The sequence below is a fragment of the Dendrobates tinctorius genome, unplaced genomic scaffold (genome assembly GCF_039654945.1).
Source record: "Dendrobates tinctorius isolate UK_male_01 unplaced genomic scaffold, ASM3965494v1 ptg000074l, whole genome shotgun sequence".
Taxonomy (NCBI): domain Eukaryota; kingdom Metazoa; phylum Chordata; class Amphibia; order Anura; family Dendrobatidae; genus Dendrobates; species Dendrobates tinctorius.
Genome location: NW_027361742.1, coordinates 19,534,125 through 19,561,569, shown reverse-complemented (window position 1 = coordinate 19,561,569; position 27,445 = coordinate 19,534,125). Strand labels below are relative to the sequence as shown.

Below are 27,445 nucleotides of genomic sequence, written 5' to 3'. Positions count from 1 at the left end.
GCTTCTCTGTCCTCCTCTCATTACCTGTAGTAATGACACCTGTTTGAACTTGTTATCAGTATAAAAGACACCGGTCCACAACCTCAGTCACACTCCAAACTCCACTAAGGTGAAGACCAAAGAGCTGTTGAAGGACACCAGAAACAAAACTGCAGCCGTGCACCAGGCTGTGAAGACTGAATCTGCAATAGGCAAGAAGCTTAGTGTGATGAAATAAACTGTGGGAGCAATAATAAGAAAATGGAAGACATACAAGACCACTGATAATCTCCCTCGATCTGGGGCTCCACGCAAGATCTCACCCCGTGGGGTCAAAATGATAACAAGAACGGTGAGAAAAAATCCCAGAACCACACATGTGGACCTGGTGAATGATCTGCATAGAGCCGGGACCACCATAACAAAGGCTACCATCAATAACACACTACACCACCAGGGACTCAGATCCTGCAGTGCCAGACGTGTCCCCCTGCTTAAGCCTGTACATGTCCAGGCCCGTCTGAAGTTTGCTAGAGAGCATTTGGATTATCCAGAAGAGTATTGGGAGAATGTCATATGGTCTGATGAAACCAAATTAGTACTGTTTGGTAGAAGCAAAACTTGTCGTGTTTGGAGGAGACAGAATGCTAAGTTGCATCCAAAGAATACCATACCTACTGTGAAGCATGGGGGTGGCAACATCATGCTTTGGGGCTATTTCTCTGCAAAGGCACCAGGATGACTGATTCGTGTACATGAAAGAATGAATGGGGCCATGTATCGTGAGCTTTTGAGTGCAAACCTCCTTCCATCAGCAAAGGCATTGAAGATGAAACATGGATGGGTCTTTCAGCATGATAATGATCCCAAGTACACCACCAGGGCAACAGAGGAGTGGCTTAATAAGAAGCATATGAAGGTCCTAGAGTGGCCTAGCCAGTCTCCACATCTCTACCCCATAGAAATCCTTTGGAGGGATTTGAAAGTCTGTGTTGCCAAGTGACAGGCCCAAAACATCACTGCTCTAGAGGACATCTGCATGGAGGAATGGGCCAACATACCACCAACAGTGTGTGCCAACCTTGTGAAGTCTTACAGAAAACGTTTGACCTCTGTCATTGCCAACAAAGGATATATAAAAAAAATTGAGATTAACTTTTGTTAATGACCAAATACTTATTTTCCACCATAATTTGCTAAATAAATCTTGCCAAATCAGATAAGGTGATTTTCTAGATTTGTTTTTGTAGCAGAGTGTATCTTTTGAGAATCCACCTGTACACAGGAGAACTTCACTGAGCAAGTTATCTTGAGCAAACAGCATTTACTTATTAGGGGGTAAACATGAGATAAGAATTCAGAAGCACACAGCCTGTGCTGCTGGTATAATACAGTCAAAAGCGAAAGTAAAAAGTAACAACAAGAGAGCTTCCCTTCCCACAATACAGCAAACATATAACTTCACACTCTCGCCATCTGCTGTCAGGCTAGTGTAAAGTCCTCCTTTCATTTATAATAAGTCCATTTCAGTTGCATATGCCAACAGTTTTCTCATTTTGACTCTCATATTTGTGGTCTACCTATGATGTCAATTACAGGCCTCTCTAATCTTTTTAAGTGGGAGAACTTGCACAATTGGTGACGGACTAAATACTTTTTTCCCCACTGTAGCTCCCTAAATCTTGATGCTCCAATTCACATAGGCAAAAAATTAAATGATAAAACTATGTCTTTCTGACGCCAACTCTAGGTAGAGCCGGATATTGATTTTAAAGTGGCCGTTCATGATTATATTTTAATGAGTAATCCTTAGAACAGGTCATCTGTATTAGATCGGTGGGAGTCAAATACTCGACACTCCCACCTGTCAGCTGATTGCAAGTCTCAAGTACCATAGAATGGCCACTACACAGTGTATTTAGCTGCAGTTTCATGACTCTATACACTGTTTACCTTGGTCTACCACAGGATCTGCAAATTTTGATAAGTGGATATGCGACGCCATCTCCCAGGGCCGTGGGGTACTCGGTACTGGGCCTGTTGGCTTCAATGGGGGATGTCACGGCAGCTGCAACCCGGTCCATGGCCCTGGGCGTCCATTGTAAAAGGGGGATGGTTGAACGTGTGGATGATGATTAAAGTTTATGAGTGAATGATTCGTGACGCCACCTGTGGTGCTTGGTAATGAAGATGTTAAGCCGACGCTGTGGACAGATCCGCTGGGACAGATGGTGTGGTGCAGCAATGATGTTGTGGCCCTCCACAGGTAGGGCAGTAGTCCCAGGGCAGTGTAGATGAAGAGATAGGGGAGAGATGTAGATGGTGCAGTGTCAGGCACAGAGATGTAGCAGTGCTGAGGGTGTTGGCACAGGAATAAGCGGAGGACACTAGGGCATGTAGTTCCAAAGCTTTACTCACAGTCTGTTGTGCATACAGGTGCCCGCATCCGTGCCGTGTCCTCCAGGTCAGGGGCTCAGTCAACCTCCAAGCTAGATGAAGCACTCCGTTCCAACACTCCGCCAACATGTGCCTTTTCTGAACGTCTCCCTTCTTGCACCTATGGTGAAGTACTCACAGTACTGAGTTGCACTGGAGTTGCTCCTTTCTGATGTTCCTATGAACTCTACTTGTATGGCAGAGAGCTGTAATCTGCTTCGGGGACTCCTTGCTACCTAGTCCCGGCTCACTCACGTTGCTGTTGTGTGGGAATAAAGTTATGACAACTTTAATTCCTCCGGTGTCTGTTGCAGGACCATTAGTATCCATACAACCTCGGGGACCGGACCCCGGCCTTGCACTGTGAACTTGGGAAGGGTTCTGCTCTAACCCTAGTCCTTAGTTCCCTTCTTCTCCTCACGTTCCGTACAAATCCTTTCCTTCTTATGGAGAGAGTCAGGCTTTCTATCAATGACCCTTTCCTGTGCCAGCGGACCCAGGTCACTGAGGTCGGCTGCAGCACTTCCTTCCCTCCATCCCACTCAGGGGATCTTCTCTCCTCCTCTGACTCCGTCAGACAGACTAAATCCTAAACTCTTCCCTCTCTTTTGGTGCAAACTAAACTCCACCCCCCTCCCAGCACGCTTCGTGTTCCAAGCAGGGAGCCACCAAAGGGTGCTTTGCTACACTACTGTGTTGTGTGGGATGCAGGTGATGGAGCGTGGTCAGGTGTCTCCACCTTACCTGAATGGTGGGGTACCACACCTCAGGAGGAGGTGCAGTACCTCTGTGGCGACTGAACCCTCAGGGGCACCACATACCCCCCGTTAAACACAGCACGTCCACGGGCTGCAAAAGAAATAAAGATGGAAAAATACAGGAACATACAAAAAAATTTTTGTAATGCTCAATAAACAATTCTTATCTAAACTTCCCAATGTGGGAGGCACTGACTCTTGAACGTTGCAAACAATTTTAACTATCTACTTAATTCAAAGTGCTATTAGCAGTAAACTCACTACCAATTCAAGTATTATTATTAACACATTTCTTCCTTCACATTTTACTATTACTTTTGAACCTTAAGTGACAACCGCTGATACCTGGTTCGTCACCTGCAAATTTTAAATCTTTATTCAAATATTAGCATGAGTAAAACATTCACTATTAATCAGATTTCTAAATCTCACTACCAACTATAAAATCTGTTCTATCAAAAATACTAAACATTATTATTAAGTGCAATTATGTAAGTTAGACACTGGTCCAGCCAAGTTGCCTTGAAATGTCCTTATTTTAAGAGCAAAAACGCCAATTATTGAGGTAGTCCTTATTCCTAAAAGGCCTATGTAAAACCAAGAAAGGGCACCTAAAGAGGTGCAACTATATACATTACAGTTTTGGATCATTCAGTGTCCATGATCTCCACAGTTCTATGAAAATGTTGCCAATAAAACTGGGGAAACTGGAAAAACGTGATGAACAAAAAAAAAATAATAATAATAACTTTGAGACTTTGAGGCACAAAATGGTGCGAATACCCTCTTAGGTAACAGAGTTAGTTATTTAGCATTGTTAGTGTTGGTGGTCTCCTCCTGGGGTGCTGGAAGCTGATGACTTGGGCTGCTTCCAGGGAAGAACTTGTGGACATCCTCTTCCTGCTTACTGGCCACAAACTGCAGGTATTCCTTTTCTCCAGGAGTGAGGTTGGAATCTACCTGTATAGGTAGCACATCAACTGCTGCTGGTGATATCTCTGCTGCCTGTGATTCTGCAGGAGTTGCAGCTGGTACCAAGGGATGTTGTTCCTCAATTTCAGGTGGCACTGCAGTTAACGGCACTGCTACCTGTTGCTGCCGGTATAGCGCCATTTGGCTGCTGTCACTTGATGCCTGAGCAATCACTGGACCATTTCTGTCTACGGGCGCCGTCCCTAGCACCAGGATCATGGTCGGGGCAGTGACCGTACCTGGTGCTTCTTGATGAGGCTCCGGTTCTGGCATGGGTACAGGGTGGCGAACTATGGCAGCCATAACCCCCTAGGCTGCCTGGTAGACGGGCGGCAGCTGGGTCTGTACTAGTGCAGGGTTGGTGCCTGCCAAGGCCTCCAGGATGGACCTTCGCGGCCATGCCAAGTCTGGGCAGGGTATCAGCCCCTGCTCCAGCGCCTGGTCTGGGACTCTCATGTACCTCCTCCGGGCAAGCCGCATCCAGTGGCAGCAGCGGTTTGGATGTGGAGGTGGGTGCTGTAGGTGGTATCGCAGTGGTCATATGCCCCGCAGGGGCTGCCTGGGAGCAAGTGGTTTTTCTCCATCGTGTTCTCCTAGCCTCCGCCCATCATCCATTATGGCGTTCTCTCCTTCTTCTTCCTGTCTGGACTCTTTTCCGGCCACCGGCTCTCGCTCCTCCTTCTGAGGGCGGCGTCTTCTTCCTACTCCTCCATACCAAGCCAGTATATGAACCCCTCGGGGGGTGAGCAATGTTGCACTTGCATAAAAGTTCAGGCAGGGGAGGCCCAGGGCAGTTTGCGGTCTTTTCTTAGGACCACCCATGTTGTCACGCCCTTCTCCGCGCCGGCGGCCATTTTTAGAGTCCATTTTACAGTCTATCAATTTGGTTATTCTGCACATTGTCAGCAATCTTTAAGTCCAATAAATCTTAGGCACACAGAACCCGGTGGCACCGGGCTTCATCATCCTGTTCGTGACGCCAAGTTGTGACACCCTCTCCCAGGGCCGTGAGGTACTCGGTACCGGGCCCGTTGTCTTCAATGGGGGATGTCACGGCAGCTGCGACCCGGTCCATGGCCCTGGGCATCCATTGTAAAAGGGGGATGGTCGAACGTGTGGATGATGATTAAAGTTTGAGTGAATAATTCGTGACGCCACCTCTGGTGTTGTCAAATGAAGATGTTAAGCCGACGCTGCGGACAGATCCTCTGGGACAGATGTTGTGGTGCAGCAATGATGTTGTGGCCCTCCACAGGTAGGGCAGCAGTCCCAGGGCAGTGTAGATGAAGAGATAGGGGAGAGATGTAGATGGTGCAGTGTCAGGCACAGAGATGTAGCAGTGCTGAGGGTGTTGGCACAGGAATAAGCGGTGGACACTAGGGCATGTAGTTCCAAAGCTTTACTCACAGTCTGTTGTGCATACAGGTGCCCGCATCCGTGCCGTGTCCTCCAGGTCAGGGGCTCAGTCAACCTCCAAGCTAGATGAAGCACTCCATTCCAACACTCCTCCAACATGTGCCTTTTCTGAACGTCTCCCTTCTTGCTCCTATGGTGAAGTACTCACAGTACTGAGTTACACTGGAGTTCCTCCTTTCTGATGTTCCTATGAACTCTACTTGTATGGCAGAGAGCTGTAACCTGCTTCGGGGACTCCTTGCTACCTAGTCCCAGCTCACTCACGTTGCTGTTGTGCCCCCAAGTCTTGTGTGGGAATAAAGTGGTGACAACTTCTATTCCTCCGGTGTCTGTTGCAGGACCATTAGTATCCATACAACCTTGGGGACCAGACCCTGGATTTGCGCTGTGAACTTGGGAAGGGTTCTGCTCTAACCCTAGACCTTAATTCCCTTCTTCTCCTTACGCTCCATACAAATCCTTTCCTTCTTATGGAGAGAGTCAGGCTTTCTATCAATGTCCCTTTCCTGTGCCAGCGGACCCAGGTCACTGAGGTCGGCTGCAACACTTCCTTCCCTCCATCCCACTCAGGGGATCTTCTCTCCTCCTCTGACTCCGTCAGACTGACTAAATCCTAAACTCTTCCCGCTCTTTTGGTGCAAACTAAACTCCACCCGCCTCCCAGCACGCTTCGTGTTCCAAGCAGGGAGCCACCAAAGGGTGCTTTGCTACACTACTGTGTTGTGTGGGATGCAGGTGTTGGAGCGTGGTCAGGTGTCTCCACCTTACCTGAATGGTGGGGTACTACACCTCAGGAGGAGGTGCAGTACCTCTGTGGAGACTGAACCCTCAGTGGCGCCACAGATATGTCAGATATCAGGCCCCACCAAATTGTTATTAATTACCTTTCCTGAGGATAGGTCAGTAATATCTCATTCTTTGCACCTCTATGGTCTGCCTGTTTAGGAGGTACTCCAATATCTACAGATAACAATCCTTTCTAAATATGTAACCTCAACTTTCTTGGCAATATTTAATCTTATACCCCTTATAAAGCACAAATGAGGGCACATTACTGCATTACAATTACCTTTTTCCAAATGATTGTTGGCTTAGGAACTCCATTGGCTTTACAAGGTAGCGATATCCCATTTCCTTCTATTGTACTGAAAATTTGGGGTCCATGCTGAATGATTGGGCTAACTGGAATAAAAGAAGTTAGCTTTTACTAAAAGAGGACCTGTCATCAAGTATTTGCTCTTATCTTACTTTTGCTGCTCCCCTGATGATTCTATTTTTTTCTTTTGTTTTGTCTCTCTTTTAAGGCCCCGTCACACATAGCGAATAGAGTTGAGCGACTTTGGTCGGATCGGGTTTCATGAAACAAAATTTGTTTCAGATGAAACTGGTCCAACTAGGGCAAAAAAAAGTCTGAGTTTCGTCCGAAACCCGACCCCAATGCAAGTCAATGGGAAATAAAAGTCGGCATTGAGCGGATGACATTCATCCACTCAATGCCGACTTATATTCCCTATTGACTTGCATTGGGGTCGGGTTTCGGACAAAACTCCGACTTTTTTTTGCCCTAGTCGGATCAGTTTCATCAGAAACAAATTTTGTTTCATGAAACCCGATCCGACCAAAGTCGCTCAACTCTAATAGCGACTCACCAGCGATCCCGACAACAATATCAACGTGTCAGGATCGCTGGTGAGTTGCTACATGATCGTTGGTGACCTGTCAAACAGACAGCTTCACCAGCGATCATCACCAGGGATGCCGAGCGCGCGGTGTCGCTGTGTACCTTAGTTACCAGCGCGCTGAAGCAGGGCGCTGGTAACTAAGGTACACATTGGGTATCTAAGGGATGTGCATCTCTTAGATACCCGATGTGTACCTTAGTTACCAGCTGATCGCTGGTCTCCCGCCTGTCACACGCAGCGATGCGTGATGGCCAGCGGGAGACCAGCGATCAAAGAAATGTCCAGGGCTTTCCAAGAGTGATCAGCGATACCGGCAGGGGGGTCGGTTGCTGATCGCTGTCACACACAGCGATCTCACTGGTGAGATCGCTGTTGTGTCACAAAACTTGTGACTCAACAGCGATCTCGCCAGCGAGATCGCTATGTGTGACAGGGCCTTAGCTTTCCAGAGATAAGGGTGTTTTTACTTGGTGCTAATTTTATGGTCTTTACCTTCAGGCATTGCTCAGGGGATTTTTCATGGGAGTGTGTCTAGGCTGCTCTGCATAATTATTCTGTGAGCAGCACCTTTCTATGCAGCTATTTATTAATGGGAGCCTATCATCCCCAAAATGCATTCAGTCAGCCTATACGTTTATATTGGGGTCCTAGTCTCTATTTAACCCCTTAGCGACAGAGCCAATTTGCAGCTTAATGACCAGGACAATTTTTACAATTCTGACCACTGTCCCTTTATGAGTTTATAACTCTGGAACGCTTTAATGGATCCCGCTGATTCTAAGAATGTTTTTTCGTGACATATTGTACTTCATGTTAGTGGTAAAATTTCTTCGATAAGTCTTGTGTTTATTTATGAAAAAAACGGAAATATGGCAAAATTTTGAAAATTTTGCAATTTTAAAACTTTAAATTTGTATGCCCTCAAATCAGAGAGATGTGTCACACAAATTTCTTAATAAATAACATTTCCCACATGTCTACTTTACATCAGCACAATTTTGGAAGCAAAATTTTTCTTTGTTAGGAAGTTATAAGGGTTAAAAGTTGACCAGCGATTTCTCATTTTTACAACAAAATTTACAAAACCATTTTTTTTAGGGACCACATCATATTTAAAGTCATTTTGAGGGGTGTACATGACAGAAAATACCCAAATGTGGCACCATTCTAAACACTAGACCCCTCAAGGTGCTCAAAACCACATTCAAGAAGTTTATTAACCCTTTAAGTGCGTCACAGGAACTAAAGCAATGTGGAAGGAAAAAATTAACATTTAACTTTTTTTTGCAAAAAATTTAGTTCAGAACCAATTTTTTTTATTTTCACAAGTGTTAAAAGAGAAAATCAACCACAAAATTTGTTGTACAATTTCTCCTGAATACGCTGATACCCTATATGTGGGGGTAAACCACTTTTTCAGCACACGGCAGTGCTCGCAAGGGATGGAGCGCCGTTTGACTTTTTCAACGCAGAATTGGCTGGAATTGAGATCGGATGCCATGTTGCGTTCGGAAAGCCCTTAATGTGCCTAAACAGTTGAAACCTCCAACAAGTGACCCCATTTTGGAAACTAGACCCATTAAGGAACTTATCTAGATGTGTGGTGAGCACTTTGAACCTTCAAGTACTTCACAGAAGTTTATAACGTAGAGCCGTGAAAATAAAAAATCCATTTTTTTCCACAAAAATGATCTTTTCGCCCCCAAATTTTTATTTTTACAAGGGTAACAGGAGAAATCATACCCGCACAGTTGTTATGCGATTTGTCCTGAGTACGCCGATACCCCATATGTGGGGGGGAACCACTGTTTGGGCGCATGGGAGAGCTCGGAAGGGAAGGAGTGCCATTTTGAAATGCAGACTTTGATGGAATGGTCTGCGGGCATCATGTTGCGCTTGCAGAGCCCCTGATGGGCCTAAACAGTGGAAACCCCCAACAAGTGACCCCATTTTGGAAATTAGACCCCCTAAGGAACTTATCTAGATGTGTGGTGAGCACTTTGAACCCCCAAGTGCTTCACAAAAGTTTATAAATGCAGAGCAGTGAAAATAAAGTCTTTTTTTATTTCCACAAAAGTGATTTTTTAGACCCCAATTTTTAGACCCCCAAAGTTGGCAAATAGTGGAAACCCCTCAATTCTTGCTCCAACCCTAACCCCAACACACCCCTAACCCTAATCCCAACCCTAACCCTAATCCCAACCCTAATCCCTAATCCTAATTCTAACCCTAATTCTAGTTCGCCCTAACCCTAATCCTAACCCTAGTCGTGACCCGAGCCCTAACCCTAGCCCAGCCCTAGCCCTAGCACAACCCTAACCCTAGCCTAGCCCTAACCCTAGCCCAACCCTAACCCTAGCCCAACCCTAGCCCAACCCTAACCCTAGCCCAACCCTAACCCTAGCCCAACCCTAACCCTAACCCTAGCCCAACCCTAACCCTAGCCCTAACCCTAGCCCTACCCTAACCCTAACCCTAGCCCTAACCCTAACCTAACCCTAACCCTAACCCTAATGGAAAACTGAAAAAAAAAATATTTTCTTTATTTCATTATATTGGCCTATATAAGGGAGTGATAAACGGGGGGGGTTATGTACTATTTTTTTTTATTTTGATCACTATGATCGTTTATCATAGTGATCAAAATAATGAATGGAATCTGCCAGCCGGAGCCGGCAGATTCCCGGCGGGCGCACTGCGCATGCGCCCGCCATTTTCAAGATGGCGGCGCCCATCGGAGGATGCCGGCGGGACGTGGGACCACCGGGAGGGGACGGAGGGCCATGAAGAGGTACCGGGGGAGGATCGGGGACCCTATTTCTCTCTCCTCTGATGTGCGATCACATCAGAGGAGAGAGAAATTAAATGTAAAATCGCGGCTTTTTTTTTTTTTTTGCGGTCGCCGTTATAGGGTTAATAACAGCGATCGCAAAAGCGGGAGTCGGTAAAAAACGACCGATTCATGTTCTCTGGGGTCTCGGCTACCCCTGGCAGCCGAGTCCCCGGAGAAAATCCGACACTGGGGGGCGCTATTCAATTAAATCACAGCGCCGTGAATTAACAGCGCTGTGGTTTTAGTACCCTTAATTACCGCCGTTAAAAGGCGTATCGGCGGTCGTTAAGGGGTTAAATCATACTAGGCAAGTATTGGTTAAATTTATGGCTAGTTAAAAATCAACATTGACTTGATATGCAAATAAGGGCTCTTCAGTTCACCCTTGGCGTAGCCTATACCTTGGTGGACTACCACTTTCTCCTATTTACATAATATGCCAGTACATCACATTAATTGACTTGTCTCAAAGGCTCAAAGCAAACACTGGGTATCCTGCCTGCAGCTGTACACTGACACTGGATGATCACTCACAATGTCAGTAAAGACTCACACTCAAAGACTGTGGGAGTGCATTGACATCTTGCTCTGGCCTGTCTGTGGCCACAACGCACAACACTTGTAAATGTAATGCGCAGTGGCCATAGACAAGCCAAAGACAGATGTCAGTTTTCCCCCTAGGCTAACACTATGAGCGCACTGCAGTGATTCTTAAGTGCAGTAGGAGGCATCGAGAGGGGAATAGAACTGGAGTGACAGAGGCTTCAGTTGTTAAGCTTTATTTGTATATCAGTTCAAATGCCTATTATTGGAGGAACGGACCGGCCTTGTAAAGGTATTGCTGGACTTGTCTTTGAAAGAGCTACAATCCCATATACATAGCTTGCAGGGTGACATTTGCTGACAGATTCCATTAAAGCAAAGGAAGAATATCTTATCCCCGGATATAAATTAGAAATGCAAATATTCGGTCTTACCATGTACATTGAGACTTGTTAATCGTTTACTGGTACCAGCAACATTTGTGGCTGTACATACATATTCTCCATCATCTTTCAAGTGGACACTTTCCAGATGAAGACTTCCATCTGTCCGGACACTAACATACGGGTTTGATACCACCTTCAGAACAAAAACACTTTACACATTCTACCTGTGCATTCTATACACACTGTACATACAGTAAACAAACATACTGCAGCTCGTAGTATTGGTAAAGGTTTGCACTACCCCCAATTCATTTCACAAATAAAATCAATCATTTCCATGTAAAGTAACTAATACCCAACCGATAATGAGATTTGTCCTCTTATGTCAGGAAAATAAAACTGAATTTTCTTGTGGGACATCCCCTTTGAATGTTTTTTTTAATGAATATTGAAGGTCTTAAAGGTCACTGATGGAAAATAAAGGTGTGAAAACCTTGTGGGAATAAGAAGCACCAACCAGCATATGCATAGTACATATCTTGCATGATAATAATGTGCTAATCTGAGAGTGATAAAACATAAAAAATTAAGATGTTTGATGAGAGAGATGAATAAATTGTATGATGTGAATGATTGCCGTGTTAGATCACGTTTCTATGCTTGTTTCTCGGCTGTTCCATTTTGCTGTTTTATGTTTATGCCCAGTGTTTTTCATGCTATTAATCCTAGTACTGGAATCAAATGAACAGCAGTAAGTGACTTACCACTACGTCATTTTTAAGCCACTGTCGGACTGGAAGAGGGTTTCCAGCCAGGAGTACACAAGGCAGGGTAATTTGGTTTCCTTCAATAACATTCACCACTTGAGGACTTTCTCCAATTACAGGAATAACTAAAAGTGCATTAAATAAACAGAAATAAGAGTATATAAATGATAATAATGAATGACATGATATAATAAAGTATACAAATGAAATATACACAATAAAATCTTCACACTAGGACCTGTGCTTAGTGTTTCCTCTAAGGTGGTGGTCCAGAAAATAAAGCGCTATAACCACATTGTGAGCCCAGTCCAGCTGTACCTGTGTACAGGACAGGAATGTTAACTCCATTATGTGCAAAGCTTCAAGAAAACTGTGCTAGAAGAGAGATATATGAAACCACAGAGCATGGCCTGTGTCTACATTCAGGGTGTAGAATAAAAAATTGTGTCCTAAAGAGCAAATACAAGAAGGAATCATTTTTACGTCTGGCCACATCTAAGAATCGGATAGTATGGCTATGCAAAGGAAACTAATTATCCTGGCATTAATGGGATTTACCATCTATAGACTTCTGACCTTTATTGGAACATGATATGTTAAAATAATAAAACCAGATGGTAGACCAGAGCAGCAGTGGAGAGCTGGCCCCAGACCTGGGTAGGATTACTGCTATCTTATTTTGATATTTTAACACAGTGAAGAGCAATAGAGGCTTCAAGTCTATAAAGGGTTGCCTCCTCAAGACAAGTATATTTCATATAGAAACCAGCCAGATGTCGCTGAACACCACACACCCAGCTTCAGAGACCTCCAATAATCAGATAATATCATAGGAAAGACCCGTGGCAGCTCATACGATCCTCCTGTAAAGGTCATATTCGAGTGAAAGCTGTCCAGCTAATATATGCACTTGTCAGGTCTGTCAGAGTCAGCGACACAGATACTGACTGCGGCTCTCTGATCGGGCCAATGGGCTACTAGCTGAAGACCACTCTCACTGATGTCTACCCTCTTTAATACGACTTGGAAATGGACAAAATCATAGGAAAACCCTGTTATATCAGACAAAGAAAAGCTTGCCCAGGTTGAATATCTTACCTAATCCAGTCAGTGTAATAATAACTTGTGATTGAACTTTCCCAAATCGATTCTCAGCTTCACAGACATAGGTGCCATTATCTCCAACCCAAAGACCTGAAAGATATTACAATGTTATTACATTCCATTCATTCCAACAGAACTAGGAATGAGTTTTACCACAGAGCTGACAAATATAAAACATATCTACTGGATGGACTGGATAATAAAATTTAGGGCTGGTTACAATGGTTCTTCTCTATGTATTTGTTATTATTATAACATTATTATATAATGTTAAAGGATAACTTCAGAAATATGCCAGAAATGAGCCAGAAGTGACCAGAAGGTACGACTAACTGCTGTGTTTACATGTACTAAATTTCTTTTGCCTTCACAATAACTCTCACCATTCTGACATACACTCTAACAGTTTTGGCTCCACAACTCCTCACTCTCCCTTGCTATCCGCAAACCCCAGCACCCACTACCCAAATAAAAATCTCTCCTTCCCTCTTGCCTCCCCACCTGACCTCCTCTGCTGACCTGCTCCTTAACCTCAGAGCTCTCATAATAAAATACAAAACAAGCCACCCACCCTCCTTCTCCCACATGCTCTCCCTCTCTCTGCTTCTCGTCACTGCTGGCGACATATCTCCCAACCCTGGACCCCCACAACCAATACCTCCCATTATTACCCCCTGCTATCGTTCTGAACCTAATACAAACACCAGAAATCTTTCCCACCTCAAATCCGTGCCCTTGACAACCACCACCCTGCTGCCACTCTCTGGATTTCTCTGGAATGCCCTCTCCGTCTGCAATAAACTACATGTGATTTACAACCTCTTTACCTCTTGTAATTTTTCCTTCTTTGGTCTCACCAAAACATGCCTCACACCCTCCGACACCACCTTCCCTGCTGCGCTATGCTACAGTGACCTCCACTTCACCCACACTCCTCGCCCTGGCAACAGACATGGTGGAGGAGTGGGACTTCTCCTTTCTTCTAACTGCACCTTCAACCCAATCCCACCTCTATCCTCCCCTCTTTTGAAGTCCACTCTGTCCGCATCTACTCTCCTTACAACCTCCAAGTGGCCATCGTATACTGACCTCCGAGCCCAACCACTGCCTTTTTTGACCAATTCTCCACCTGGCTCTTTCACTTTCTCTCTGCTGACATTCCCGCCATCATCATGGGTGACTTCAACATCCCCATTGACACCCACCAGTCAGCAGCCTCCAAACTTCTGTCCCTTACTTCATCTTTTGGACTTACTCAGTGGTCCTCCTCAGCCACCCACAAAGACGGACACACATTAGACCTGGTCTTCACCCGTCTCTGCTCACTATCTAACTTCACAACCTCCCTTCTACCTCTATCTGACAACCATCTACTCACTATCTCATGCCTGTCCTCCTCTCCTGGCACCTATGTCCAGCAATATGCACACCCCCGCAGAAACTGTGCACACCTAGACATCCACACGCTCTCAAACTCTATTCTACCATTGTCCACCATATCTACACTCAACGACACTGACACTGCCACTAGTTTCTACAATTCCACTCTTGCATCAGCCATTGACTCAGTCACCCCTGTCATGCAGAATAGAGTGCGATGAATCAATAGACAACCCTGGCACAATAACACCACTAAAAAGCTTTGGCCAGCATCCAGAATTGCAGAGCGGCGCTGGAAGAAAACACATTCGCAAGATGACTTCACTGCACTCAAACAAGCAACACTTGCATTCAAATCTGCCCTCACCTCTGCTAAACAGGCCTACTTTACATCCCTTGTATATTCCTAATCCCACAAATCCAAACAGTTGTTCAATACTTTTAACTCCCTCTTCCACCCACACTGCCCCCTCCGACTTCCCTAATCTTTGCTGAGGACTTTGCTGCACACTTCAAAAACAAGATAGACCAAATACGGCAAGTCTTTATTGCTCAACCACCACAACCCCTTTGTACACCAGACCAATGCCCAAACCCCATAACCTCCCTATCTAACATTACTGAAGGGGAGCTTGCTCATCTTCTCTCCAAATCACACCTCACCACTTGTGCACTTGACCCTATCCCATCCCACCTCCTCCCCAACATCACCACCACTCTTATCCCATCCCTAACCACACATCTTCAACCTATCACTAACTTCTGGTACCTTCCCTTCTGCTTTCAAACATGCCACAATCACGCCTATCCTTAAAAAGCCAACCCTCGACCCAACAGCCACATCCAGCTATCGCCCAATATCGTTGCTCCCATTCGCTTCTAAACTCCTGGAGCAGCATGTCCACCCTGATCTTTCCTCCCACCTCTCATCTAACTTGCTCTTTGACAATCTACAATCTGGTTTCCGTTCCCATCATTCTACTGAGACAGCCCTGACCAAAATTACCAACAACCTACTTACAGCCAAAGCTAACGGACAATACTCTATACTCCTGCTTCTAGACCTGTCCTCTGCTTTCGACACAATTGACCACTGCCTCCTACTACAGATCCTCTCCTCCTTTGGCATCAAAGACCTCGCCCTATCCTGGATCTTCTCATACCTTTCCCACCGCACATTCAGCATCTCCCACTCCCACACTACCTCCTCATCCCACCCTCTCTCTGTTGGAGTCCCCCAAGGCTCTGTTCTAGGACCCCTACTCTTCTCAGTCTATACACTTGGCCTGGGGCAACTCATAAAGTCCCATGGATTCCAGTACCACCTTTATGCTGATGATACTCAGATCTACCTCTCTGGCCCAGACATCACCTCTCTGCTGTCCAGAATCCGAGAGTGTCTATCAGCCATATCCTCCTTCTTCTCCTCTCGCTTCCTCAAACTCAATGTGAGCAAATCTGAATTGATCATCTTTCCCCATCTCACAGATCTTCCTTACCTGACCTATCTCTAACAATTGACAACATCACACTTTCCCCCGTACCAGAGGTCCGCTGCCTCAGAGTAACCCTTGACTCTGCCCTGTCCTTCAAACTGCACATCCAAGCTCTCTCCACCTCCTGTTGCCTCTAGCTCAAAAATATTTCCAGTATCCATCCCTTCCTCAACCCTCTCAATCTACTAAAATGCTTGTGCATGCCCTCATAATCTCCAGCCTCAACTATTGCATCATCCTTTTCTGTGGCCTCCCTGCTAACACCCTCGCACCTCTCCAATCCATCCTTAACTCTGGACCAGACTAATTCATCTCTCTCCTCGCTACTCCTCCACTTCTCCCGTCTGCAAATCTCTTCACTGGCTCCCATTCCCTCAGCATATCCAATTCAAATTACTAATACTAGCCTACAAGGCCATCTATAACCTGTCTTCTCCATATATCTCTAAACTAATCTCCCAATATCTTCCATCACGTAATCTCCGGACGTCTCCAGACCGCCTTCTCTCCTCCACACTTATTCGCTCCTCACCCAATCGCCTCCAAGACTTCTCCCGAATATCCCCCATCCTCTGGAATTCTTTGCCCTAATACGTCCGACTATCAACCACATTTGGATCATTCAGATGGAATCTGAAAACCCATCTCTTCAGGAAAGCTTACAGCCTGCCATGATCCACGCTGCCTCCCCACCACTGCTGGAGGTACCACCTCACCATCACTGGAGCTGCTGCAACCACCCAACCTACTGTCTCCTTCCCAACCATCCCTGTAGAATTTAAGCCCGAAAGGGCAGGGTCCTCTCTTCCCTCTATATCAGTCTGTGATTCTTAGTTTGTATACTGTAAGTGATAGCTGTAATTTGTATGTAACCCCTTCTCATGTACAGCACCATGGAATCAATGGTGCTATATAAATAAATAATCATAATAATAATAGTATCATTCCTTCCTTTTTTGCAATATTGCTTAAGTCAGACCTGTCTCCAGACTTCACAATAACTCGGCATATATTGTGAAATACATCTAATTCTATATTTATCTTTGAAAATAAAAATCCATACAAAATTAGAAAAAATTGAATATTTTACTGTTTTAAGTGTATTTTCCGAGCGTGAGATTGTAGTAACTTCAGACACAGCAATGGATTTCTAATATATTATAGACACAGAATACATTGTCTCAACAATTTAGGTATTTTTATAGTATTTCATCTACAGCTGTAAACTTATATTCACTAGAGGTTCAGGCATTTACCAAGCAAGACTTTACCAGAAAGACAAGACAGTGACTGCCAGGGAATTGCAGCTACGGCCCAACCCAACAACTATTAAAACCCAATTTTGCTTTTACAAGAGCAACATATACATGTAAATATGTAAAATGCACATACACATGCATATACAGATTAGTCACACATATACACATTAAACCAATTTCTAAAAAAGACATTCTACTTCACACACAGATAGCGTACATATTATGGAAGTATATACACATTACACACACTACAGACACATTAACATTATACACATACACATTGCTTCATCAAGATATACCCATTACATACACATATCATTATTGTCCAGACATATGTAAAAAAGCCTGTTGTTTTTCTTGGCCTAGTTACTTTTCTCTAATAGGGCAGTGTCACACTGAGTGAGGGAGAAGTTAGGTGCACAACAACAGGAAGAGGAAGGGGGAGCCCAAACACCCTGTATGCCCTAAATAATCCTAAATAGGTTCTGCACCTATCGAAGAGCAGGTATCTAATCCCTGACTGCCCAAACGATAAGCCCTAGATAGGGAGGGAACAGGGTGAGTGCTAGTCAGCCCCGACTACCGCTAAAGACAAAGCAGGAAGAAAAATGAGGGAATACACTTAGATTGAGATGACACAAGTTAGCTCATGCCAGCAATCCTCCAACAGGCTCCAAGAAAAAACAAGTTGACTTCTAATGGAGTGCCCCACAGGGCCTTAGGTTACTCGGTACCGGGCCGGTCAGGTTCTTTAAAGGGGATGTGTCAAGGTGGCAGTGACCAGGTCCATGGCCCTGGGCGTCCAGTAAAGATGGATGTTAAATGAAGGATGATAATGGGGGACGATGATGGGAAAATGGTAACGAAAATGGAGTTGTGACGTCACCTGTGGTTTCCAGTCAGAGGTGACCGGCGCTGCAAAGGAGATCCTTCGAGACTGATGATGATGCAGCCGAGGTGTTACCGCTCTCCACAGGCGGAGCTGTGTCCCAGGGCAGTTAAGGTGTTATCAGTTGAGTCGGTGACGGTGATAGTGCATGCGGTGCAGGGCAGGTGGGATGCTAATGACACGAGGAACACAGTTGGGTGCTGTTTCAGGTTTTTCTTTACTCACAATTCCTGTGTATACGGTGGCCCACTTGGCACTGTGTCCTCCGGGTGAGGGGTCCAGCAAACTCCCAGGTAATTTGGGAACACCTTTTCTGGACTCCCTTTTATGTTCAACTTTCTAGGCCGCCTCTCTGCGCTGATCTCTACTTTCTCTCCTGCCCTGCGCCTTCACAAGCAGTGTCCCCGAGCCAGCAGCCGCAGACCCTGTTGGGTGACGTTCTCAAAGTCTCCTTGCTCCTATTTGGCTGCATTTTTAGGGAATAATTGTGGTTGTGATGGAGGCACCTGAAATTACCTCAGCCTCCGGCTTGCTAGCTGAGCCTTGTTTGTTATTCTCTACTAGGCTTAGGGTCCGGCTCCCTCACTGTGGCCTGGTCCTTCCTCTTCTGGATACGGGCCCCACGGGTGGCTTTCCTCACTACCCATGCTCCAAGGACCCCTTCTATTCCCCTAGGAGCTTCCTTCCTGATGTTTCTCCTCACTCCTTCTCTCTTCTCTCCCTTTGACTGACTCCTCCGCTGTCCTGTCACCAACTGACTGGATCTTTCCAGAATGATCTTTTTACCTCACACTAACTCCTCCCATTAACTGTCACCTTACTGTCACTGATTGGATGTTCTCTATCACACCACTTCCTTAGCTCCTCCCCTTCTCTACCTACCTTTCCCCACTGACTCCTCAACACCCTTTCCTGGCCAGCCTGGTATGTGTTGGGTGTAAGTGTTAGGAGTCCTGGGTGGTGCTCCCTCCTTACCTGAGGGTGGGATACCACACCTCTGGATGAGGTGCAGTACCTCTTTGGCGACTGGACCCTCAGGGGCACCATGCTAAAACTTCCCACAGACAGAGGTAATTAGAGCTAACACCAGCACCTTGCTGAAGGGACTCAGGGTATTTAAACATCCTGCAAGGGTGTGTCAATAAGCAGTAGAAGGTGGAGGTAACTGCTAGGTCCCACAGGGAGAAGGATGTCCCTCCATACAAAGATGAAAATCAAGAAGGATGCTTGCAAATCCAAGCGCAATGACCTTCTACAGCCGGATCCAAAATGACTGTCTGTCGCACCTGGCACACCCATGACAGGCAATCAGTGACTCACTATTAATGTTTCTGGCTTCCATAATACATGTCATGAGTTTGTGTCCCTATAGCAGTAAGCTAGAAACAGGCTGAGAATAAATTAAATATATGGACTCATCTACTGAATACAAGCAGTGAACCCTTCCCCAAAATGTGCTGTGTGGGAACATCTACCTTAGAGAATTCAGCAGCATCCTGGACTGTAAATGGAAAGCCCTGTCCTGGGCAGATGATACAAATGCTAATCACTTTCTTCTACAAAACCACTCCTTGCCCTCTTCATCTGTCCTGTATCTGCCAGGTTATCTAGACTGTTACATGACAGGAAAATATGATGCATTGCTCATGCAACAGTTTTGGACCTTTTCTGTTTTACTATTTATCCTTGGTAATTTGTTTTATGCCTGCATTAACACTTACTGTTGATCTGTAGTTTGCCGGTTTTCTGGTTATACATCAGAGGTTTTGCACTTGCAGATGTGATATTTAGTTTTTTCCATTTTATTTTTGGTTCTGGAATCCCTTGGGCAGTGCAGGACAATGTCACATCTGATCCTATATCCGTTGCTATGTCATCTGGAATCTGTATGAACACGGGTGCAGCTGGAAGAAAGTTGTCATGTATTATTACTAAATATGCATATAAAAGTATTGTATGAGATGCAATAACACTGATGAACTTACAACCAACATTGAGTGAAACTTGGCCACTTGCTTTTCCTGCTTCATTAGATGCCACACAAATGTAATCTCCGGCATCTGTATGCTTTGTATTTTTAATTGTCAAAGTTCCGAGATGGTTCTCAATAGACATTAATGATGATGCACTTATTTGTAAATCACCTGGATGAAATAGTATTCAAGCAATATTAAAATAACTTGACAAGGACATAAAACACAGTGTAATATGGGATTGCGCTAAGCTCACCAGTACCTTTAAACCAGTCTATATGAGGCTGTGGGACGCCAGTAGCTTTACATTCCATTGTTGTTTCTGTATTAACTGCAACCATCATTTCTTTCTTAAGGACTGTCACAACTGGCGCCTCTGCAAAACAATAGCAATAGTATAATATGGTAATTAACATAGGATTTACTCAATAGAGATGTCAGAAATATCAGAAAAAAAATGTAAATGATTAATCCATTACAAAATAAAACATTCAGTGTATGAATAGAGGTGATGTGTGTACACAGCCACATCATAACATTGGGCAATGAGGATCATTCCTTTAGTCTGTAGGTCCAAAACTGTTAGGCCTCCGATTCCTGCAGCGACACAACAGGAATCACATGCAGCAAGCCATTCCTGAGGCTAAGTCCCTCTGCCGCTCCACTGAGCATGCTCACAAGATGATCTCCCATTGGAGGTCGGGAGTCACGTGCTCAGGTCCTTCTCCAGATCTGAGGCTGAGTTCACACGTAGAGTTTTTTTCGCATTTCCGCGGCGGTTTTAACCGCGCGATTTTGCCGCGAAAACGCGAAAAATAAGCATCCCATGCATTCCTATGGGATTCCGCAATGCTGTGCTAATGCTGCGGTTTTTACCGCGGCGGAATCGCTTCGCGGTAAAAACCGCAGCATGCTCATTAATTTGCGGAATCGCGGCGATCCCGCACCCATAGGAATGCATTGTTCCGCTTATTTCCCGCATGTGGCTGTGCCCACCATGCGGAAAGTAAGCAGAACATTTGCGGATGGTACCCACGGTCCGGAGGAGAGGAGACTGTCCTCCGGGCTTTGGGTACCATATTCCTGTAAAAAAAAAAGAATTTAAAATAAAAAATATTGTTATTCTCACCCTCCGACGTCCCGCGCAGCCTTCCCGCTTCTCTTCATGCTCTCGTTCCCAGTAGTCCTTTGCGAAAATGCTCGCGATGACGTCGCGATCCCACGAGAACTGACGTCATCGCGAGCATTTTCGCAAAGGATTACTGGGAACGGATGCGCGGGACGTCGGAGGGTAAGAATAACACCATTTTTTTTTTTTTTTACATCCTATCTTTTACTACTGATGCTGCATAGGCGGCCTCAGTAGTAAAAAGTTGGTCACACTGTCAAACACTGTGTTTGACAAGTGTGACCAACCTGTCAATCAGTTCTCCAAGCGATGCTCCAGATCGCTTGGAAAACGCTAGCATTTTGCAAGCTAATTACGCTTGCAAAATGCTAGTTTTTCCGCGGGAAAATCGTGGGAATTTAAAATGCGATTTTCCCGCGGACTGGAATTCCGGAATTCTCGCGGTAATTTCCGCGAGAGTTCCGTTACGTGTGCACTTAGCCTGATTGGTCCATCTCAGAGATTGGGAAGGTTCCGGCAGCGCACGGCTATAAAAGGTCTGCATGGCCTGCATTTACACTAGCGTCCGGTGGTGTCACGTCTCTCACGGCACTATCGCATAGCGGCTGTGTCTGCCGCCGCGTTGCATTTAGCAGCATTTACCGGCGTCCGCAGTAGCGACGCCGTATGCACGGTAGGTCAAGACAGATGCCGTCCCCTGTCTTGGACCCGTGTCCTGTGACCTGATACCGTTCGTGCAATTTCGCTGAGACCTGTGAGTATAACAGGCTCGGTGTTTATGTTTATGTTACAGCGCCTCTGTGAGTTAACAGTGTCAGCTCTGCGCACATCGGGGGACGTTGAACCCGTACACATTATACCACCATATAGCGCGTCTGCCATTGTCTAGCAGCGGTTTTAACACCTACTGCACGGTGGACCCCGGGCGGCGAAGCACTTTCTATTATTTTATATTTAGTGCGTTCCGCCATCCCTAACAAAAACTACAAGTCCATACATTAAAATATGAACGTTTTAATAAGGTAACTCATCAGCTTTGTTGCTCCTCACTAAACTGTAACCATCCACTGTTTTTTGATGTCTGATAAAGCCTCCCCAATCTACAATAACATTTTTTGATGTTGCTACATTGACAGGAGCAAGTCAGATCCCCAGATACCATGAAGAGAAGACTGGTGCTCCTAATGACCAAGAATAAAATGGGTTTATTCCAGATCCTTGAATAAAAAAACAATATTTTATTTAGACATTGTTAAAAATTCGAAGACACCCATAAAGGCAAAAACAAACGGGAAGGAGAAAACTAAATGTTTCAATCACAAAGTGTACTCTTAATCCCATCTCCAAATGATGCTCCAAATACTGTAGAAAGCTATATAATGAAATAAAAAGTTATTATACATCAGAGGTTTTCTTTATACCTGTTAAGGGACATATTATGCACAGTGGCATGCTAAAGTTTGTGCACCCCTAGTCAAAATTATTATGATTGTGAACAGTATTTAAGCAAGTTGAAGATGAAAAGGTTTCTAAAAGTCCTAAAGCTAAAGATGACACATTTCATTTGTATTTTAAGCAAAAAAATATATATTATAATATGTTTTACATTTTCTAAATTATAAAAAGCAGAATAGACCGATGTAAAGGTTTATGCACCCTTGGAGATTTGTGTGCTCAGATAACTTTGACCAAGGTTTAAGACCTGAATTACCCTGTTAGGTTTAAGGCTTGTTCACTTTCATTTTTAGGAAAGGTCAAGTGATGCAAATTTCCCAGCTTTATAAAAACTCAGCCTCCTCTAACCTTGTGCCAAAAATAACCATGGGCTGTTCTAAGCAGCTGTCTAGCACTCTGATAATGAAAATGGTGGAGGCCCATAAAGCAGGAAGGAGAAAACTATAAGAAAATAGGAAAGTTTTTCAAGTTGAGTTTTCCTCAGTTCAAAATGTAATTAAGAAATGGCAGTCAACAGTAACAGTTGAGGTCAAGATGAGGTCTAGAAGATCAAGCAAAATTTCAGTGAGAACTGCTCGTAGAATTGCTGGAGAGGTAAATCAGAACCCCCATTTGACTGCAAAAGACCTTCAGAAAAATGTAGCAGACTTTGGAATGGAATTGTGGTGGATTATTCTACTGTTCAGAGACACCTGCACAAATATGGCCTCCATGGAAGAGTTATCAGAAAAAACCGCTTCTGCATCATCACCATAGAATTCAGCATCAGAAGTATGCAAAAGAACATCTAAACAAGGCTGATGCATTTTGGAAACAAGTCCTGTAGATGGATAAGATTAAAATAGAACTCTTTGGCCACAATGATCAAAGGTTTGTGTGGGGAAAAAAGGGCACAGAATTTCAGGAAAAAAACATATCTCCAACCATTAAGCATGGGGGTGGATCAATCATGTTTTGGTGCTGTGTTGTGGCCAATGACATGGGGAAGATTTCATGGGTAGAATGAAGAATGGATTCAATGAAATTTCAACAAATTCTTGAAGCAAATATAACACCATCTATAAAAAAAGCTGAAGTTGAAAAGAGGATGGCTTCTACTAATGGATAATGATTCTAAACACACGTCAAAATCCACAATAGACAACCTCAAAAGGTGCAAGCTGAAGGTTTTAAAATGGCCCTCACAGTCCACTGATCTGAACATCATTGAAAATCTGAGGCTAGACCTCAAAATAGCAGTGCATGCAAGACAACCTAGGAATCTCACAGAACAGGAAGAATTTTCCAAAGGAAGAATGGATGGAAATCCCTCAAAGAAAAATTGAAAGACTCTTGGCTGGCTACAAAAAGCATTTACAAGCTGTGATACTTTCAAAAGGGTGTGCTTCTAAGTACTTACCCATTTTCGTTTGTGTAATTTTTAAAGTGAAAAAGAAGACTATATATTTTTTGGTTAATGGTCATGTGTTAATATGCACTTACATTGTGCATACACATTAACTTACTTTTCTCAGTTCAGATTTGTTTTTTATTCATTTCATTGTGCATTCAGTGACCGCCCTGTTTCTGAGCTGGGAAAGCCATCCAGTCTGGCCTAAGCTGTTACTAGTGGTTCAGCCGCTCGACCCTTATTCACATTAACGCCACTTGGCAAGTGAAAAGGTTTTAAATACTAGAGTAGGGACTGTCCCACAAGGGTTGCCGTGACGTGGCGGGATGGCTTGTACATTATTTTGATCAAAATTATGTTTACTAAATACCCTTATTATTATTATTACCTTTATGCATTATTTGCAGTATATTTTTTACTTTTAGTTCAGGATATTTGTGTTTTTTGCTTTTTGTTTTCTCTGGTTAATGGTCATGTGTTAATATGCACTTACATTGTGCATACACATTAACTTACTTTTCTCAGTTCAGATTTGTTTTTTATTTTTTTTTTTGTTTTTTATATATTTTTTTTTGCCTAAAATACAAAGGAAATGTGTCATCTTTAACTTTTGGCCTTTTAGAGATAATAACATCTTCAATTTGCATAACTGTACACAATAACAGCAAGTTTAGCCAGGGGTGCCCAAACTTTTACATGCCACTGTAGCAAAAATATACATTGAGACTTAAGAAAAAAATGCAATAAAAATCTTAAAATTAAAAAGAAATATCATAAAATGTGATCAAAATACATTCCTTATGAAAACACTACTTAAAACCAAACTTTCACGTGGTTGGTATTCACATTCAAGTAATTCAAGTGATAACACAAAGAATTAAATTGTGTATTTAGTGTGAAATATTAATAGTACTCTCAAAAAAATGTCAGATGTAATACAATTTCACCAGCCTAAAGCAAGACCTTATACAACCATGAAGGTAAAAAAAAAATAAAGTTGCAGCTGCTAGAAAAAGAAAAGTATAGAGGCAAAAATGAAAAAGAAAAATAAATAGTCCAATCATTAGGCCCTTTCAGGCTCAGTTATTAAAGCTTTATCCCCTTCCTGATATAGCCAGTTTCCATTTTCACATGTTCACTTTTTCCTTTTTTGTTTTTTTTCTATTCCAAGAGCCATAACTTTTTATGATAAAAAAAAGTTTTAATACATTGTAAAAAAAATTAAAAAACTTAAAAAATCACAAAATAAATAAAAAACAGAATATGTTATACCAATAAATACATATATTAACCCCTTAGGGACTGAGCCACTTTGTACGTTAATGAACGAGCCTCTTTTAAATCTGACCGCTGTCACTTTATGAGGTAATAACTCTGGAACGCTTTAACATATCCCACTGATTCTGACATTGTGTTCTGTGACAGGTTGACCTTCATGTTAGTGGTAAATTTTGGTCGATATGATTTGCATTTATTTATGAAAATATCGAAAACTTGACAAAAAAATGTGAAAATTTCACAATTTTCAAACTTTGAATTTTTTTGCCCTTACATCAGTTAGTTATACCACAAAAATAATTAATAAATAACATTTACCATATGTTTAGTTTACATTAGCGTAATTTTTGAAACATAATTTTTTGTTAGGAAGTTAGAAGGGTTTAAAAGTTGATCAGCAATTTTCCATTTTTTGAATAAAATTTACAAAACCTATTTTTTAGTGAAAGAAAATATCCAAATGTTACACCACTTTTAAAACTACACCTCTTATGGTGCTCAAAACCACAATCAAGAAGTATATTAACCCTTTAGGTACATCACAGGAACTAAAACAAAAGTGGAAGGAAAAAATGGAAATTTAACTTTCCAAACAAGAATTTTGCATCAGCCCCACACTTTTCATTTTCACAAGAGTAACAGTAGAAAATGGACCATACAGTTGATTTTCCCATGTCACGTGAGTAAACCAATACCCCATATATGGTGAAAAATTACTGTTTGTGGGCACAGCAGGGCTCAAAAGGGAAGGTGCAACATTTGACTTTTGGAGTATAAAATTGCATTGACTAGACAGCGGACACAATGTCACATTTGCCGAGCCCCTGATGTGTCTAAATAGTGGAAAGCTCCCACAGGTGACCCCATTTTGAAAACTATACCCCTCAAAGAATTTTTCATTTTCACAAGGGTAACAGGAGAAAATAGAAAATGCAATGTTTCTCAATACTACTGTTTGGGCAAACGGGAGGGTAGGAGCACCACTCAACTGTCAAAGTGCAAAATTGTATGGAATAGATAGCGGATGCCATGCCACATTTGCCAATGTTCTGATGTGCCTAAACAGTGGACACCCCCTACAAGCGACACAATTTTGGAAATTATATCTCTCAGGGAATTTACCAAGAGGTGTGGTGAGTATCTTGAACCCACAGGAGCTTCACAGAATTGTAAAATATTGGACTATAAAAATTAGAAATGATATTTTTTCCCCAAAAAATGTTGTTTTAGCCCAAAATTTTTCATTTACACAAAAGTAACAGTAGAAAATGGACAATATAATTTATTGTGCAATTTCTCCTGAGTACAATGATACCCTGTATGTGGTCAGAAACTCTTGTTCGTGCAAACGATATGGCTTGGAAGAGAAGGAGCGCTACGTTATTGTTATAGTTCTGGAATAGATTGCGGATGCCATATCAGATTAGGATAGCTGCCAAGGTTCCAAAACAGCAGAAATCCTCACAATTCTAGTGGTGTAGTAAGCACTTTAATCCCACACGTATTTCAAAGAATTAAACATTGGACTGTGAAAATGAAAGGTTAATTTGTTTCCACTAAAATGTTGTTTTAACCCCAAGTTTTTAATCTTCTAAAGGGTTAAAAGGAAAAAATGGACCACAATATTACTCAATGTCTATTGAGTACGGCAGTTCCCCATATGTAGTCAAAAACTACTTTTTAGGTACAGTGCAAAGCTCAAAAGGAAAGGAGTGCCATATTATATTGCAGATTGCAGGTGCCATCTCACATTGGCAGAGCCCCTGGGGTGTCAGGAAAGCAGGAACCATCACAAATGACCTCATTTTATAAACTACACCTCTTAGTGAAACAATCTAGTGGTGCAGTGAGCACGCTTAAATAGACGGTCATGGCTGAAGCATTAGCCAGATGGCGTCCACAGTGTCTCTATCTGCTTCATTATAGGAAATGTTCCACTGGGAGTTCTGTCTGAATCACTTATTTCAGAGATCTATATTGAAACCCCGGTATAAGCGCTCAGCGTAGGGCGCAAAATAAATGTGAGTCGAACCTTACTGCGATATTTGGGAGGCAGGATAAATCAATAAATCAACAGCAAGTGAAGAATTGATTTTGTTCATTATTTATGCGGTTTCTGATGCTGTATAACTGACTAGACGACTTTATTCTTGAGGTCGGTGCAATTACAGCGATACCAGATTTATATAATTTTTTTCTGTTTGGCCGCTAACACACACTAAAAAAACATTTTTTTTTTTTTTTTACAAAAACAAGTTTTTGCATCACCAAATCTTAAGAGCTATAATTTTTCTATATTTCTGAACACAGAGTCATGTGA

At 43.3% G+C, this 27,445-nt stretch overlaps 1 protein-coding gene across 1 annotated transcript in view; it reads right to left on the bottom strand.

Annotated features, from left to right (window-relative positions):
• HMCN1 (hemicentin 1) overlaps window positions 1-27,445 on the bottom strand; it is a 944,468-nt gene that overhangs the window by 737,915 nt on the left and 179,108 nt on the right. Inside the window, exons 14-20 of the mRNA XM_073582913.1 lie at window positions 20,136-20,249; window positions 19,886-20,044; window positions 19,622-19,804; window positions 12,871-12,966; window positions 11,770-11,897; window positions 11,054-11,198; window positions 6,631-6,743 (exon numbers count right to left, since the gene is read on the bottom strand). Of these exons, the coding sequence (XP_073439014.1) occupies window positions 6,631-6,743; window positions 11,054-11,198; window positions 11,770-11,897; window positions 12,871-12,966; window positions 19,622-19,804; window positions 19,886-20,044; window positions 20,136-20,249 (938 nt within the window). The remainder of the gene's footprint in view (window positions 1-6,630; window positions 6,744-11,053; window positions 11,199-11,769; window positions 11,898-12,870; window positions 12,967-19,621; window positions 19,805-19,885; window positions 20,045-20,135; window positions 20,250-27,445) is intronic.